This window comes from Emydura macquarii, unplaced genomic scaffold (assembly GCF_026122565.2).
Source record: "Emydura macquarii macquarii isolate MOO-44397 ecotype Brisbane River unplaced genomic scaffold, CSIRO-AGI_Emac_v2 contig_2680, whole genome shotgun sequence".
Classification (NCBI taxonomy): domain Eukaryota; kingdom Metazoa; phylum Chordata; order Testudines; family Chelidae; genus Emydura; species Emydura macquarii.
Genome location: NW_027132817.1, coordinates 780,778 through 795,976, shown reverse-complemented (window position 1 = coordinate 795,976; position 15,199 = coordinate 780,778). Strand labels below are relative to the sequence as shown.

The following is a 15,199-nucleotide window of genomic DNA, read 5'->3' as shown; positions in this document are numbered from 1 at the left end:
AGTACCGATGCGCATCGGCAGAACCTTGCTCCTCACCCTCATGCTACAGTCACTACCAAGAGCACCAAGAGGCTGGTAACTATAACATCTGTGAGACCCCTATGTTTGTTTTTCTGTCTCCCTGTCTGTGTACGCCTGTCTGTGTGTATGAGTGTGACTGAAAGTTCCAATTGAAACATGTGTCAATGAAGTATACTTTATTAACAAGAGTCCCTGTATTTGTAATCACTAGGTAAAGCACAATATTGATATTGATACTGTTTTCCTGGTATTTACATTATTGATTCCATTTCACTAAGTAAAGCACAATATTGATATTGTTACAGTGTTGATCCTGTTTCCCTGGTATTTGCATTATTGATACTATTTACCAAATTTCTGTATTCACAATAAACGTGGCTTGTTGCCTTATCACCTGAAAAAGATCCTGTGACATTTGTTATTTGGATAACAATAGTAGTAGTATAAAGTGGGTTTCAGCATTGGCTAGCCACCTGAGGACAAGCCACAGGGGACACTGGATATATGTGCAGGTTGCTAGTCTATGCTGAAGTTATGTCTGTATTACTATTGTTGCCCAGGCTAGCTAGATTGCAAGCAGCATGGGTATTTCTATCTGTGCTATAATCACATCTTTACTCTCAGTGTAAATGTACCCTTTGTTCCCCTGAAAATCTCTGGACCAAGATATAGGCTGGTTTCCAGCTAACCACATTGTCATATAATTTTAAAAAGCACTTTTCACACCGAAATGACTCAGTCAGAATCATCGCAAGGACAAATGCCTATGTAAAGGAAAGGTATAACATGAGACAATGCACATACAAGTACATAGAACTCTCACCGTATTTCCAACACTTAGCATTTATATCTTCTTAAACAGCTCCCAAGAGAGCTCACTTTGGGTTTCAAAGACACCAATCTTTAACTGACAGGACTGTTGAACCATTATTAGTATATACAGAGGGAGGGTTTGTGTCATGGTGATTCTTTAACATTGTGTGATTTGTATCTGAGTACTGAAGTACCTGCTCCAAACTCCATTTAAGTCAATGTAAAGATTCCCTGTGACTCCATTGGGCTTTGGATTAGACTCAAGGACAGGGGTCGGCAATAATTTTTGCTGAGGGGCCCTCCACAAATTCTGGTAAGTCTCGTGGGCCATGTGACGCTAGAGCGTAAGGCAGCTTTCAGCCAGCTGCTACCCGAACATCTGGCTTCAGGAAGCCAAATGTTCGGGTAGCGACTGGCCAAAAGCTGCCTGACACGCCAGCGTAGTGCTCCTGAATGGCCAACAGACAAGTTAGATGGGCTGGATTCAGCCTGCAGGCTGTATTTTGCCCACCTCTGCTCTAGGCAGGTGAACCAAAACAATACAGAGATAATAGTAGGTTCATAGGACTGCAACATTTTAATAACCAGATGAAATACAGTTTTCGTATTTTTAGTTCTGTTCAGTAAAGTTCTCTGAATGTATTGGTTTCATGAATATAGCTTTACAGAAACCTAGTTTTCAGTGTTTTCACTGCTCTGTGTCAGTTATTAGCACAAATCATTAACTGAATTTATAAATCAAGTCAGAATGCCTTTTTTTTAAGTCCTGCACTTTTTTTTTTTTTTTTTTTTTTTTTTTTTTAAAAGAGTTTTGAATCATTATTCATAGAAGCGCAAGTCTAGTTTGGTAAACTGCTCCAATAATGATAATGTATTGTCTCAACAGGACTTGGCATTGTTGCATGCCAAGAATGCAGAGAGTGAAGTTAAATAAGGCTGGGAGAGAATACCTTAACTCTCACAGTTGAGAATTTATTGCTGGCAATACAAGCACTTTAAATGTCGGCACCAAGAAGACATACACACTGCAGGCTTATCCATTCCATTGGCTGGGGGCTCACCCTCCTATTCCATTCCAAGTAAATAAGCGGGTGCTGTATGCTACAGTTAGTACCACACAGAGCGCTAGTACAGCCGTACCAATCTGGCTGCTAACATGCTGCTTATGAGTTATTGGGATGCTGCAAATTCATTATTCACCCTAACACAAAAGCCTATGTTATTTTGTAAGGAATGTGCAATCAGTGTGGGTCGCTGCTCTGGATGGATTGCTTTCTATTTACCCACCAGGCATCAATTAAGCTCTCTGGGGGGTATCAAGTGCCCACAGCTTGTGCAGAAAGAATACTTGACTAGGCAGGTGGTGAGCTGAGACCCTGGCTATCATTTATCTTGATTAAGAGGGGAAAAAACACTGTGTACAAACCATGTACATATCTAACCTATGAAAAATGTGCTTTTATCACTATTACCTTGTCCTGCCTTCTCTTCTCATTACTTATTGTCCACTCAACTTTATGTTTCTTCTCCAAGCCCAGGCACAATTCTGCCCTCTCCCACTCCACAAATCTCATCCCCTATGTCCCTCCTGGACCCCATATGACAGTGCCAACCTCCCTCACCCCACACCCTCACCCTTTGTCTCCTTCTCTTACTCTCATTTTTGTGCTTTCTTGCAAAAAGTGAAAAGCCACTGTGCATTAGGGACCCGCACAGGGCAGAACTCCAGAACTTAACCCTGAGGTTTCCACACAGTATCAATGCATATTCTCTCTGCCAATGCCTTTGATTTAAAAGAAGCAGGGGAGGAAGAGAGGGAATGAAAAAATTCTGACTAACCGATTAATGAATATTTCAGTAAAAGAATAAAGGAAAGAATGATAATACAGTATTAGACTTCAGTGGATTGTGCATCCAATGATAGTACCCTATTTCCAACTTCTGAAGTATAAAAAGTCTTAAGCATTGTCTGTGGAGAGGCCATGTTGTCTAGTGGCTAAGGCACTGTATTGGAAATCCAGAGACCTGATTTGGCCACTGATGTGCTGTCTGACCTTGGGAAATAACTTCACCGTTCAGGGTCTCTCTTTTCCTCCTGCCCTTTGTCTGTTTTGTGAATTTAGACTGTAAACTAAGTTCAGAGCAGGCGCACAGATTGTGTCTCACTATGGGCATGAGCCCCTTGGTCTCACCTTTGCCTCCTTCAAATCCCTCTTCAATTGTGATGCCTCTAGGAAACCAACCGATTAATTATGGCAAAAGGGAATGTAACATTCTACAGCACTTTAAAACGATGCAGAACCATCCAGGTGGGCACATAGCTAGCCTATGTAACTGCCTTATCACTGCTATACTTATCCTTAAATAGTGGCCCTTCCTGTTATTTGTTATACTTGCTGCATCTTGTCTTTGGTTACACTGCAAATTCTTTGGGGGAGTGATTGTGTCTTCCTATACATTTGTATAGCACCTAGGGAAATAGGGTCCTGATCCTGAGTGGGGGCTTTGGGCACTACCACAGATCAAAGAGTTAATAATTAGAATAATATTCTGCCTTATTTTCAAACACAATGGGCCCTATCAGGGATCAAATACTCATGTTTAAGGCACTGGACCAGGATTTAGGAGATCTAAATTCAATTTCTCACGGTCAGAGATTCACTGACCTTGGGCAAGTTATTCAGAGTATGTCTACACTGCATTGTAAATCCAGGTCTGTAGCACTTGGCCTTGTGGACTTGGTGTTTCCAAGCCTGAGCTTGAGCGTTCACACCGCACTGTAAACCTGGGCTTACAATTACTGGACTCAGGTCTCCCAGGTGTGCTCGAGTGTCCATATTGCACTGCACAGACTTTTGACTCGGGTCTGCGTATTGAGCTGCGTCCATAGTACAGAACGATAGGGCTTGGCAGTGAGTTTTGCAAGACTTGGGCTCTGACCACGTGCGCCCCCCATGCAGGGTCCAAGGACCTGGGTCCTGAGAACTTTCTGACTCGAGTCAGACTGATTTGTGTGTGGATGGAAGGCTGGCTTTGGCTCAAACCTGAGCCAGACCCTGGACTTTGTATCAAGTGTAGATACACCTTCTGTATCTCAATTCCCCATCTGTAAAATGCTTCCTTTGTGTGTCTGCCTACTTAGACTGCATACTCTCTGGGCAGGACTTGCTTACTATGTGTCATGACAGCACCTAGGACAATGGGTGAGGCTTCTAGGCCCTGCCGCAACATAAATCAAAATATCTGAAAACCAAAATATAATCAGACCTAACCATTGCTTCCATAAAGACAAATACAAGCATCGACGTAAGTGGGCGAGATGGAGTTGGGGAATTTATCTATTTCATTTTGAGAAAGAATAAGTCTGACTGAATGAACATGCTGCCCTGATTTTCCAAGTCTCCCTGGAAAATTCTAAATGAACAGGGGTGGGTGATTTCTCTGGAAAGATAAGAAACCTAGTTTTCCCTTGCTGAAAAATATATAATTGGACATTCTGACCTCAGACATGTGTAGAACGCTGACCTATGTCTGTTAGCTCTGATTCTGGGGTTTAAGTAAATAGGCTCCATATTTCTTTTTAATATTTATAGGCTTATTAGGAGTCTCCATATGGCATTTTCTGCCCTTGGCATACCTGCGTCCCCACGTCCAAATGGCTGGCAGTAAGACTGTCTCTTTTACAGTGATTTTGACAGATTGTTCTCATGTCTGTAGGAGAAGATGGGAGGTATAATTCTCCTGATTTCTGTCCTTGATTACTTTGCTGACTGTAAAATTCTCCATTGTCATAGTTTAATTAGGTTGCTCGGTATATAGGGCTGCATTAGTAGGAACATTGCCAGCAGATCAAAGGAAGTGATTATTCCCCTCTATTCGGCACTGGAGAGGCCACATCTGGAGTACTGTGTCAAGTTTTGGGCCCCCCATTACTGGAAGGATGTCGATGAAATGGAGAGAGTCCAGCAGAGGGCAATGAAAATGATTAGGGGGCTGGAGCACATGATTTAAGAGGAGAAATTGAGGGAACGGGACTTATTTAGTCTGCAGAAGAGTGAGGGGAGATTTGATAGCAGCCTTCAACTTCAAAGGGGGGAGGGGTTCAAAGAGGATGGAGCTAAGCTGTTCTCAGTGATGGCAAATGGCAGAACTAGGAGTGATGGTCTCAAGTTGCAGTATGGGAGGTCTAGGCTGGATATTAGGAAAAACTTTTTTAATAGTAGTGAAGCACTGGAATGGGTTACCTAGGGAGGTGATGGAATCTCAATCTTTGAAGATTTTTAAGACCCAGTTTGACAAAGCCCTGGGTGGAATGATTTAAGTGGGATTGGTCCTTCTTTGTGCAGGGAGTTGTACTAGATGACCTCCTGAAGGTCCTTCTGATCCTAATATTCTATGATTCTATGAATGACAACCTGGGAATTTCACAAGCTTGCACAGTTCTCCTGTAAACCAGATGGGTTTCTTTTATTATTTCTAAGGATCATAAAAGAGCAAAATGGAAAATAAGTAATTATTTATGACTATGGAAACTATTCTGAAAATTACAGAATGCACAGTCAGAAAATCATCAAGTATTAATGTGGAAGTTCATAAGGAAAATATCCACCATGCCAAACAGGCTTCTTATATAACCTTGAACAAGGCTCAGAACAGAGATTATAAAACAACGTAATGAGACTTAGCATCATAGAATAATCCACAAGCTATGTTTGTCTTAAAAAGGTCAATTTATCATGATTGCACTGTAATTCACAGCTGCCACTGAATTAATCTAAAGCTGTCTAAAGTCTTAGCAGTATGTAACTTTTTCATAAACTGAAGGCTTGTCTACATAGTTCATGAGTCCTCACTAGAAGGGTGTAAATTCGAGTGCGCACTAACTGGTCCATGTGGTTTCACACAGTACTATGTTAACATGCTTTAGGGAACTTTTAGTGTGCACACCAGCAGGGTCCAAATGGGACCGTTAGTGCACAACACTAGTGCACTCTAGAATTTACTTCTCCCTGATGCAGACTAATGCACCATGTACTAATGCACTAATTCACTGTCTAGAAGCATGCTGTATCCTTTGCTAATTGAGACAGAGGTGTAAGGCTCCCCACAATCAATGGGAGATGATATATATATAAAAATAACAATGCTGCAACTATAGCAACAAAAATCACATATACACCATTCTTTTTAATTACTTAATTAAGTCTTTAATCCATTTTTAAAAATTAAATTAGATGTTCAGACACATGAAATGCAGAGTTATTCTTTCTTTATGAGATGGATAAAGAATGGCCTTACTAATCTTTTGTTAGTTCAAAGACAGGGAAATGTTTATAATGGCATTTAAAAAGGATTTTCTGGAGAGACTGGCATTTGTCTAAAACTATTTTATAGATACCTACTTTTTCCTGGTATAAACTGGTAAAGGATACAAGTACAGCATGAATTGTAAAACACTCACAGCAGCGGCGTGAGGACTATTTCTAATTAAAGAGAGACAAAAAAAAACTACAAGTGGAAACAGACGTTATATAATTATGACATATAGACTCTCTGAAATTCCATGTTTTATTAATTCATTTAAAAGATTCAGTCAGTTAAGCATCCAGTTTTTTGGCCATCATCTCTCTGCAAAAGTAAATTTAATATTAAATGATAATCATACCAAATTCATATTGTGCCTTTTAGCCGTAGCACACTACATATTGTATCGAATAATTTGTATTGTATAGACCGCGGCTGCTTTGCATTTAGTAGCACTTCTTTATCCATAAAACTCAAAACCCTCTACAAAGGTAGGTAAGAATTGTCTCCCCATTTTGACAGGTGGCGTAACTGATGCCCAGCTAGATTCAGAGTGAGATTCTGACAGGGACTTACATGAGCACACACAGGAGTGTGTAAGGAATGTCTCTTCCTTGGGTCTGGAGGAGTTGCACCCCTTTGGCTAGGAAGGAGGTGGGACTTGACTCCATCTGGCACACAGCAGAATGAGAAAACGACACAAAGGGTTGGACATATACAGCACCACATGAAGAGGTACAGGAGAGGGCCTGTTTCCTTCACCAGAAACTCCAGGAGAAATGATTCCTCCGTGAACAGTGCGTGAGGCTTCATACCATTGCTAATGCAGGACTCTTCCGAATACGTACTATGAGGATGGTAGAGTTGCTCTCTTGTAATCTATGAATAACAGTGGTCTGAATATTGTAAGGGACCTGGTCAGTGAGGTAAGGCTGCTGGAGAGGTATTAGAATTTCCTGAATGAATGTATTGATCTAGCTTAATAGAGGGCTGTTGGGAGAGCAAACAGGAAAGCCACACAACAGTTCTCGATCAGCAGCCCCAACTGTGCACCTGGAGGACAACGGCGCAAGCTGTTCGCTTCAAGGATCATGTCTCCGATGAGCTGCAAACCTTGTTTTGGTCGGTTGGGAGGCTAGAGACCAAAAGAAGACTGAAGAGTTAAAAACTGTTTGACTGGGCAAAAGGGGATCACTTGTCAGGAGCTGTCTAGAGACACAGGCTGGCAGACCAAGAGACTCTGCGAAGGGAGTCTAAAGAAATTGGGCCTGGCCTCAGACACGCAGGAATGGCAAGATGGGTATAGTCGGCTTGCTTGTTTTTAGGAGACATTTTCTCTGAAATACTTCTGTTTTAAATTAATGCCACTTTGCTTCCACTGCTCTGAGGGAATGGAATTGCAGGGTCTGGACATAAATTAGACTTACTGAGATAAATCACAACTGATGCACAACAGGACTGCTACCCAAGGCTTACTCTGAGAAAGGGAGAATTGCCTGATTCTGTCCCAAGAGACAGATGGTGGCTAGAAACCTGAGACCTAGAGGGGGTGCAATCAGGAAGGATTGATGGTGCAGTTAGCCTGGTAACTATGACAGACACAAGAGAGTTGATATTGACATTGATCAACATACAGAAAGAGATAGAGGCATAGTCTGAATATAATCTAGATCTCCTGCCTCCCACTCCTGTGCTCTATCTATTAGAGCACAAATGCTCCTGGAACCTCCAATCCAAATGCCTTCAAATTTTAGGAAGGGAGTGAGGGATAGATTCAAAGCTGCATTTTTCTTCATATTCTTGGATCTAGACTGGATGGGGCTTGTTTTCCAGTTCAAGTTTTAATGCAGCCCAAAACTTTTGTCAAATCTGAACCTTCAGCACAGTCCTGACTGGGTCTCAATCCTGAACCCCACATCTTAGTGTAAGTTTAATCAGGATCCATATTTCTGACCATCACCTTCTGCACCTATCATTTATGTTAAGATCTCATTTCACTCCCCACTAAAATGGAGCCTTGCCAGCTAATAGCACAGAGGGAAAGGCAGTAGTTACGAAATAACACAATACTTTCCACGCACTGCATATAAGCCTTCTCATCAGAGGAGTTCAAAGCACTTTACAAAAAATATAATAATTAATTAAGCTTCAAAAGAGAGGACAAAAAGTAACTTGTGCGATGTCAGGAAAAATTACTTTTCCATGGCAACCCTGAAATGCAGTTTCCATTCATAGAAAAGATGAAATTAACAAAGAGGATGTCAATTCCTGTTATGTGAATCAGAATTTAAACTCTAGTGGATAAGAGGTGAAGTAAACACTGCTGAGTTCATTAAATTATAACAGTGGTGCAGTATTAAAAACACTAAGTTTCCTTTAAAATACTCTCCATACATACAAAGTCTCAATCCTGCAACTTGTTATGCCAGGCAGATCCCTATGTCCCCACAGATCCTCACTGACTTAGAAGGGGCTCTCGTGGTCCAGGGTGTATGAAGCAAGTTGCAGGATCGAAGCTTCACACATACCATGTGACTATAATAAAAGAAGAGAAAATTCATAGTCTGAAGGCTTGTATTGTATGTTGACCTGCAACCTTTACTCACATAAGTAATATCTGTGTAAAGGCCGTTTATCTGAAAAGGGTTTGCAGGATTGGGGCACGATTTTTCAAATTCTCTACACGTCTTTGAAGAGCAGCATTGTCCCAGATCAAATGCTGGGATTTTGCTAGTAAAGATATTCATTTAAATGGAGATTTTCACAGATACAAATGGGAATTAGGTGTCCAACTCAGATGGACAAAAACACAAATGGGAGTTTGAGAGTCAGTGAGAGTTGGGCATCTACCTCTCATTTTTGCTTGTGAAAATCTGCACACACCCTTACACATCTGAACTGATATTTCATCACATTCTCTTCCAAGATTATTACTGATTTGTCAATATCTAAGACTCTCTGTCCTCACTGGCCAATTATTTAATCCAATATTTTGTCCATCTGAATAGGAGCAGAATGAATCTGTGGACAGAACTACTAATGGAACCTCCCCTTTTAAGCTGGGACCTGGGAAGTAATGGATTGGCTCACGTATAATATATCATGAGTAGAAACAATTTTAGGGGATGTAAAAATCACAGAAGATCCCAAGGGATAATCTACAGGAGGGAGGTTTTTACTAACAGAAGAAAGAGCAGCAGCAAAATGCTGATCTGGTAGCCTCTCTCCTTGGCTTCTTGATTCACCAGTTACTTCGTATAGCAGAGGATTATCTCACTTGTATTAAAGAATGCGGTGTCACCTATGATTGAATAATGGCGCACCAGGACATGCGGCCATCCACGACTCTACTCCCACAGCCCTGCCATTGTGCCATGGGCCTGTCCTTTCATTGCGACTCTCTTCTCTAGAGGTGCAGGGGCAGCAGACCGGGCTCCCTTTTTCCTTCCAGAAGCGGAAAAGCAGATGTTCTGCTCCCTCCTAGAAAGGCCTAGGTGGCAATAGGGGACTCTCCATTACTTGGTCTCATAGCTGGGTTGTATCTGCATACATGAGTCGGCTGAAACACCTGTATTCTTCTCCTGCCACGCACAGAGTCCTCTTTTGGGTGGCAGGGATCCCCAGAGTAGTGAGTTACCCTCTTGAGATGCATGGACCTATGCACACACCTAAAGTGCTTGTGCCTTAATTCAGCCTTGATATAATTTAGGAGGGAAAGAAGAAGGAAAGAGACGCAGACATCAGAGGTCAATGATAGTTATAGGGGTAGCAGTAACCTTCTCTTATCTGGAGTCTTTTAAGCCCCAGGAGCAGTGATGAGAGTTGGAGTGGGTCCAGCTAGAGCAGAATCAATTTTTCTAGAGTGGGAAACCCATCCTTATTTAGGTCCAGCTGCACAGGGATGGGGCGAAGGAGCAAAGACCTTTTCCCCCACTTGCACCAGACAGTGACATATACAGCCCCTGCAATTTCCTGGCATTAGAGCCAAAAAAAAAACAAAAAACAAAAAAAACTCATAACAGATTTTACAGGGTTTATCAGCATGAAAACTCAAAATCTGTTATGATATTGTATGAATATCAACTAAATCTGTATTAACATTGTGTCCAATTATCAACTAAGGCCCCAGTCCCAAGCTGGGTCCACGTGGGTGCAGGGATATATCTGCCTGTGAAGATCCAATTGCAGGATCAGAATCTAAAACAGAATTAACATTGCCTCATGTCTATCTAGTCAACACATTATTAATCCTTGTATCTTTTTGTTAATGTATTTCAGATTAAAACACCTGTTATCTGCATGTGCCCCGAGTCTACAAATGAAGTGATAAACACTCCAGCCCTCACAAAAATCTAGCAGAACAGATACTAATTCACAGAAAGATGATCATCCTGTTTTTCATAAAGCTAATTTAAAAGGGAATTCCATTGAGACAATTTTAAAACAAACTTTCAGAGTGAAGAATGGCAACTGCATTAACTGAAATATCCTACTTTCAATTGTGTATTCACAGTGTATTTCTAAAAGTTTCCAGGAACTTCTTGGCAGTGAGTTTAGCCCTCTTCTGGAGAAGCAAGCAAAGTGCAATATATATATTAGTAGAAATTCTTCCTCTTGATACCGACCTGGCTCTTCAGTATTCAGTGAACAAATTCATTTCAATATAGATAGTTTGGAATGGAAATTAACTGAGCCAAAGTTTGACCCACTTTAGAATATGCTGCAAAAGCCAGCTCTTTCCCAATATTTTATCTATGTAACCAAAGTCTCACTCTCTGTTACTCAGATACAAAATATTTTACAACTAAGGCAAGCAGGTAGAGTCTAATCCAAAGGCTGTTAAATTCAAAGGAAAAACTACTTCAGTTTACAGTTACCTACAATTTACAGATAAAGATCTGGTCCTAATTTTTTTTTAAGTTTCTTAAAATAAGAAACTAAGTTGAAACTGAATTATGCTCAGCATTCTCTGCTAACATTCTAGACAAGGAAAGATATTCTTCCCAAAAAATTTCAATACTACCAAACCATTCTTGCTACGTACTCCACTTCTGAAGAGTCTGATTCTCTACACTGGTGTGATTTCCATAGTTACACTAAAACTGGTGTCTTGGTGTGGTGAGTCAGGCCCTGTATTTATTTGCTTTGGGAAAGCACCAGATTGCACATATAACAGCGAGGATTATTATTACTATTTGTATTATGGTAATGCCCAGATGTTCTGTAGAGTCCAAATGTCCCAACCAAAATCAGGAGCCGTTATGCTAAGTCCTGTGTATATATCTATAGTAAGAGACGGTCCCTGCCCAAAACAGACAAAGGGTCGGAGGGGAAACAGAAGTACAAAGTGGTGAACTGTTCTGCTCACAGTCACACAGATGGCCAGTTGCTTAGCCTGGATTACAACCCAGGTCTTCTGACTGCTAGTCCAGTGCCATACCCACTAGACAAACTGTTTAAAAAAATATATCCTTGTCTTGGGTAGAAAACTCCAACCTGTCACAAACAAGAATTTTTTGCGAACTGCTCAATCCATGTGTCTGATTAGTGCTCAGCACAGGGAAGGTAGGATGGGCTTAAATAAAAGAGGCATATGGTCAAAAACAAACAAATGTCTATGGGCCAATATGAGATGCTTATAAGCAAAAATAAGTGAACTAACATGCCTGGCAATGGAAGAGGACCTTGATTTAGCAGGCATTACCGAAACATGGTAGAATGAAATAAATCAATGAAATACTGCAACATCTGGATTTAAACTATATAGGAAGAAGTGATTAGGCTATAGAGATGTGGCTAGAAGTATGAAGCACTGTAGATAAAGGACCTCACAGAATCGAGTAAAATAAAAATTCTGACTACAGAGGACCACTCAGTTGAATGTGTGTGGACACAAATCCCAAACTGTAAATATGTGAATACACAAACAGGACTATAGTACTGGCCCTTCAGATCAAGACTAGGATATTGAGTGCACAGCTTTAAGAGAGATCAGAGGCAATGAAGTTGAACAAAATGATACTAATGGGGGACTTCAACTACCCACAAATAAACTAATCAAAATGGAACAATGGCCAAAGTTTAGAGAAGCTATTTCTCAACAGTGAGTAATTGCTTCTTGGAACAGCTAGTTCTAGAACACATTAGGGGAGAACTCATTCTCAACTTAGTCTTGAGTCACACACAGGAGTTAGTTCAAGCAGTATCCTTAGTTGAGCCATCACAAGGGACCTGAGGCAAATGGAAACTCAGTGTAATAGAATTCCGCTCCATCATACTCCTTGCCCATCACTCTCCCTACCCAGAGTGGTTAAAGCAGCTGGCACAGAAGCCGGCTCTACTTCATCGCCAATTTTATGCCAGTGGGATATTCTCCTCCAGGGGACCCGGGATCCATCCATAGATCGCACCTAAGACAGTCTAGACAGATTTGTCAAATCATCCCTTTCAGTGTAGATTTGTTGTATTCTACATTTTTATCACAGTCATGTGGCAGGCTGCTAGGTAAATGCTGATTTATTGAAATTCAAAATTTAAAAAATAAATCTACATAATGTGTAAGTATTGGTGAATGGAACTGAAACTAACAGAAAAACTTCTAAATATAGCATATGCCCATCATTGTCAAACATGGGTTACACTCCATAATTAGGCACCCAGTTGGAAATGGCCTGAATTTTAGAAATGCTGAGAATGCACAAATCCCAATAAAGTCATTCAGAATATATCTACACAGTTGCAGCTTGGGGTGGAGCTGGGGATCTGAAGTCCACCCTGCCTTCCTAGGCTTCAGCTCCTGAACTCCAGGGCAAGCCGCAACATCGACACAGCTATTTTTAGCATGGTAGTGTGAGCTCCATGAGCCCAAGTCTGTCCACCCAGGTGGGGATGCTCAATGACACATGCTGTATAGATGTATCCTAAGAGCTGCAGGTATTCACAGCACTTTTGAAAATTAGGCCATTTTATTCAACTGCCTAAAAACAGATGTAGAAACCTAATTTTAGGCACCAAACTTTGAAAATGTTGCTCTGTATTAAAAGCGACTGCCCATCTGGTGTAAAAATCGATCCTTAGCTCAGAATTCTCTCTGTTACAACACAAACATTTTGCCTTCTAATTTTATATACTAATTGCAGAGTAAGATCACTGCAAAACAGGTAAAATGCAAACAGATGTCAACAACTATTTTGAAATCGTGCTGCTCTGAATTCATGAAGCTCCTGCTGTGAAATTGACATAAGAACATAAGAACGGCCATACTGAGTCAGACCAATGGTCCATCTAGCCCAGTATCCTGTCTTCCGACAGTGGCCAATGCCAGGTGCTTCAGAAGGAATGATTAGAACAGACAGTCATCAAGTGATCCAAGACAGCAAACAACCAATGTAGGGGACACATTGTCTATACAGACACTGCGTCACCCCAACTTCACTGACATAAGCCTTATGCCTCTCATGGAGGCAGAGTTATGTCATCAGTGTAGTAGAGCACTTACATGAGTGGGAGGAAGGCTGTAGTGTACACACTGACAATTAGGTCAGCGCAAGCTGCCTTATGTCGACCTACCTGTGTCATGTAGACCAGCCCTTAGCAAGTATCAACAAGAATGGATGTGTTCAATGAAGCTGCTCATTCTTTATATTAATGAGTATTCTGAGTTGATTACCTAAGTTTCTGGAACATCCCTCTTTCTTTTCAAGCACAGGATGTCTTACACTCTCAAGAAATGCCTTGGTGGTTGTTTAGTGGCAGTAAATTCCCACTTCGGAACAAAAGATTCATTCTTCTGCTATGACTGTATGAACTGGTCATTAAAATTGTATCCTTAATAATCAGCAACCTTGAAAATATCTCACTGTAAATTACTGAGTAAATAAATATGTCAGGTAAGTTTAGCAAAACTTAGATTAGCAAACAAAACCCAATATGGAGGCACATTTTCATATCTGTGCTTTTTTTAAACCTTATATAAATTAAAATAAGTGAACAAACAATCACCAGTTATTCTTATCGGAATCTCGAGAATATAATTTCCCCCGAAGAAGAAACTGTGATATAGCATAAAGAAACAGCCACCATATGATTTTTTCATCAAGTCACTTTAAAAAAAAAGGTATACTGTACTGTCTCAGGGCGAGGATCATATAACTTTCATGGCATATTGGTTTACCACTTTTGGCCAGATTTTGTCTAATTCCATCAAGGTAAATGAGAAGGTAAATTCTGGCTTAAATCATCAGAGTGATTTAGATACTTAACTGTCATCAATTTCAATGAGAGGTGCCTAAATACCTTTGAGGAGCTAGGAATTTCTTCCCACATAAATGCCTCCAGCAAATACTCACACACATGATTAATTTAAACTCATTGGTTTTAATAGGACTACTCAAATAAGGAAAGTTAAGCACGGGCAAATGTTTACAGAATTCGGGTCATAATCCCCGAGTGCAAAGATTGTGTGACCCTTGCTCCTACAGCAGAGTTAACAGCTTTAAATGAGATGGAGAGGGGAAATCAGGGCCTGACATTTCTTCCCACCATACACACAAAGACTGGCAAAATAAATTTTCATGTGGGTCAGGGAGCATAAATTCTGCTGTGCAAAAGAATGATGATTCCACCATTATTCCCTGTAGCTGCAGGATATATTGTGTCTGTCTGTGGCACAACATCTCCCAGAGCGTCTGTTGGGCAGCTCACCTCTAGGGGTTTGGTCTAAAGCCACAGCTGAACTCCATCCACTTTTAAAATTTATTTTCAAGAGCAAAAGAATCTTGAATTACATCACACATAACACAAGACAATAGCAGCACAGAAGGCTCACCTTGTTATACAAAGCGTTGGGACTGTAAGGCCTATAAGAACTCTCATGAGCATCACATAAGATGGAAGACAAATGACTGAAAGGCCCAGGGGTTAGACAGTCAGCATGGCAGAAGGATTGTGGATGTAATGGGGACTTAGTTGGAGGGACCAGTTTAGTCGGATACAGAGGGTGGAGGGGAGCGTTGTCCTAGAGAGAAGAAAAGCATATAAAGAGTTTGATTAGTGGACAAAA

The 15,199-nt window shown here is 40.9% G+C and overlaps 1 protein-coding gene across 6 annotated transcripts in view; it reads right to left on the bottom strand.

Annotated features, from left to right (window-relative positions):
- The window catches only part of MLIP (muscular LMNA interacting protein), a 141,523-nt gene that overhangs the window by 13,565 nt on the left and 112,759 nt on the right, over nt 1-15,199 (bottom strand). For 4 of the 6 annotated variants that reach the window (XM_067565471.1, XM_067565472.1, XM_067565476.1 and 1 more), the window contains one exon: nt 14,966-15,154. The exons of the other annotated variants lie outside the window; for them this stretch is intronic. In XM_067565471.1, the coding sequence (XP_067421572.1) occupies nt 14,966-15,154 (189 nt within the window). The remainder of the gene's footprint in view (nt 1-14,965; nt 15,155-15,199) is intronic. 6 annotated transcript variants of the gene reach the window in all.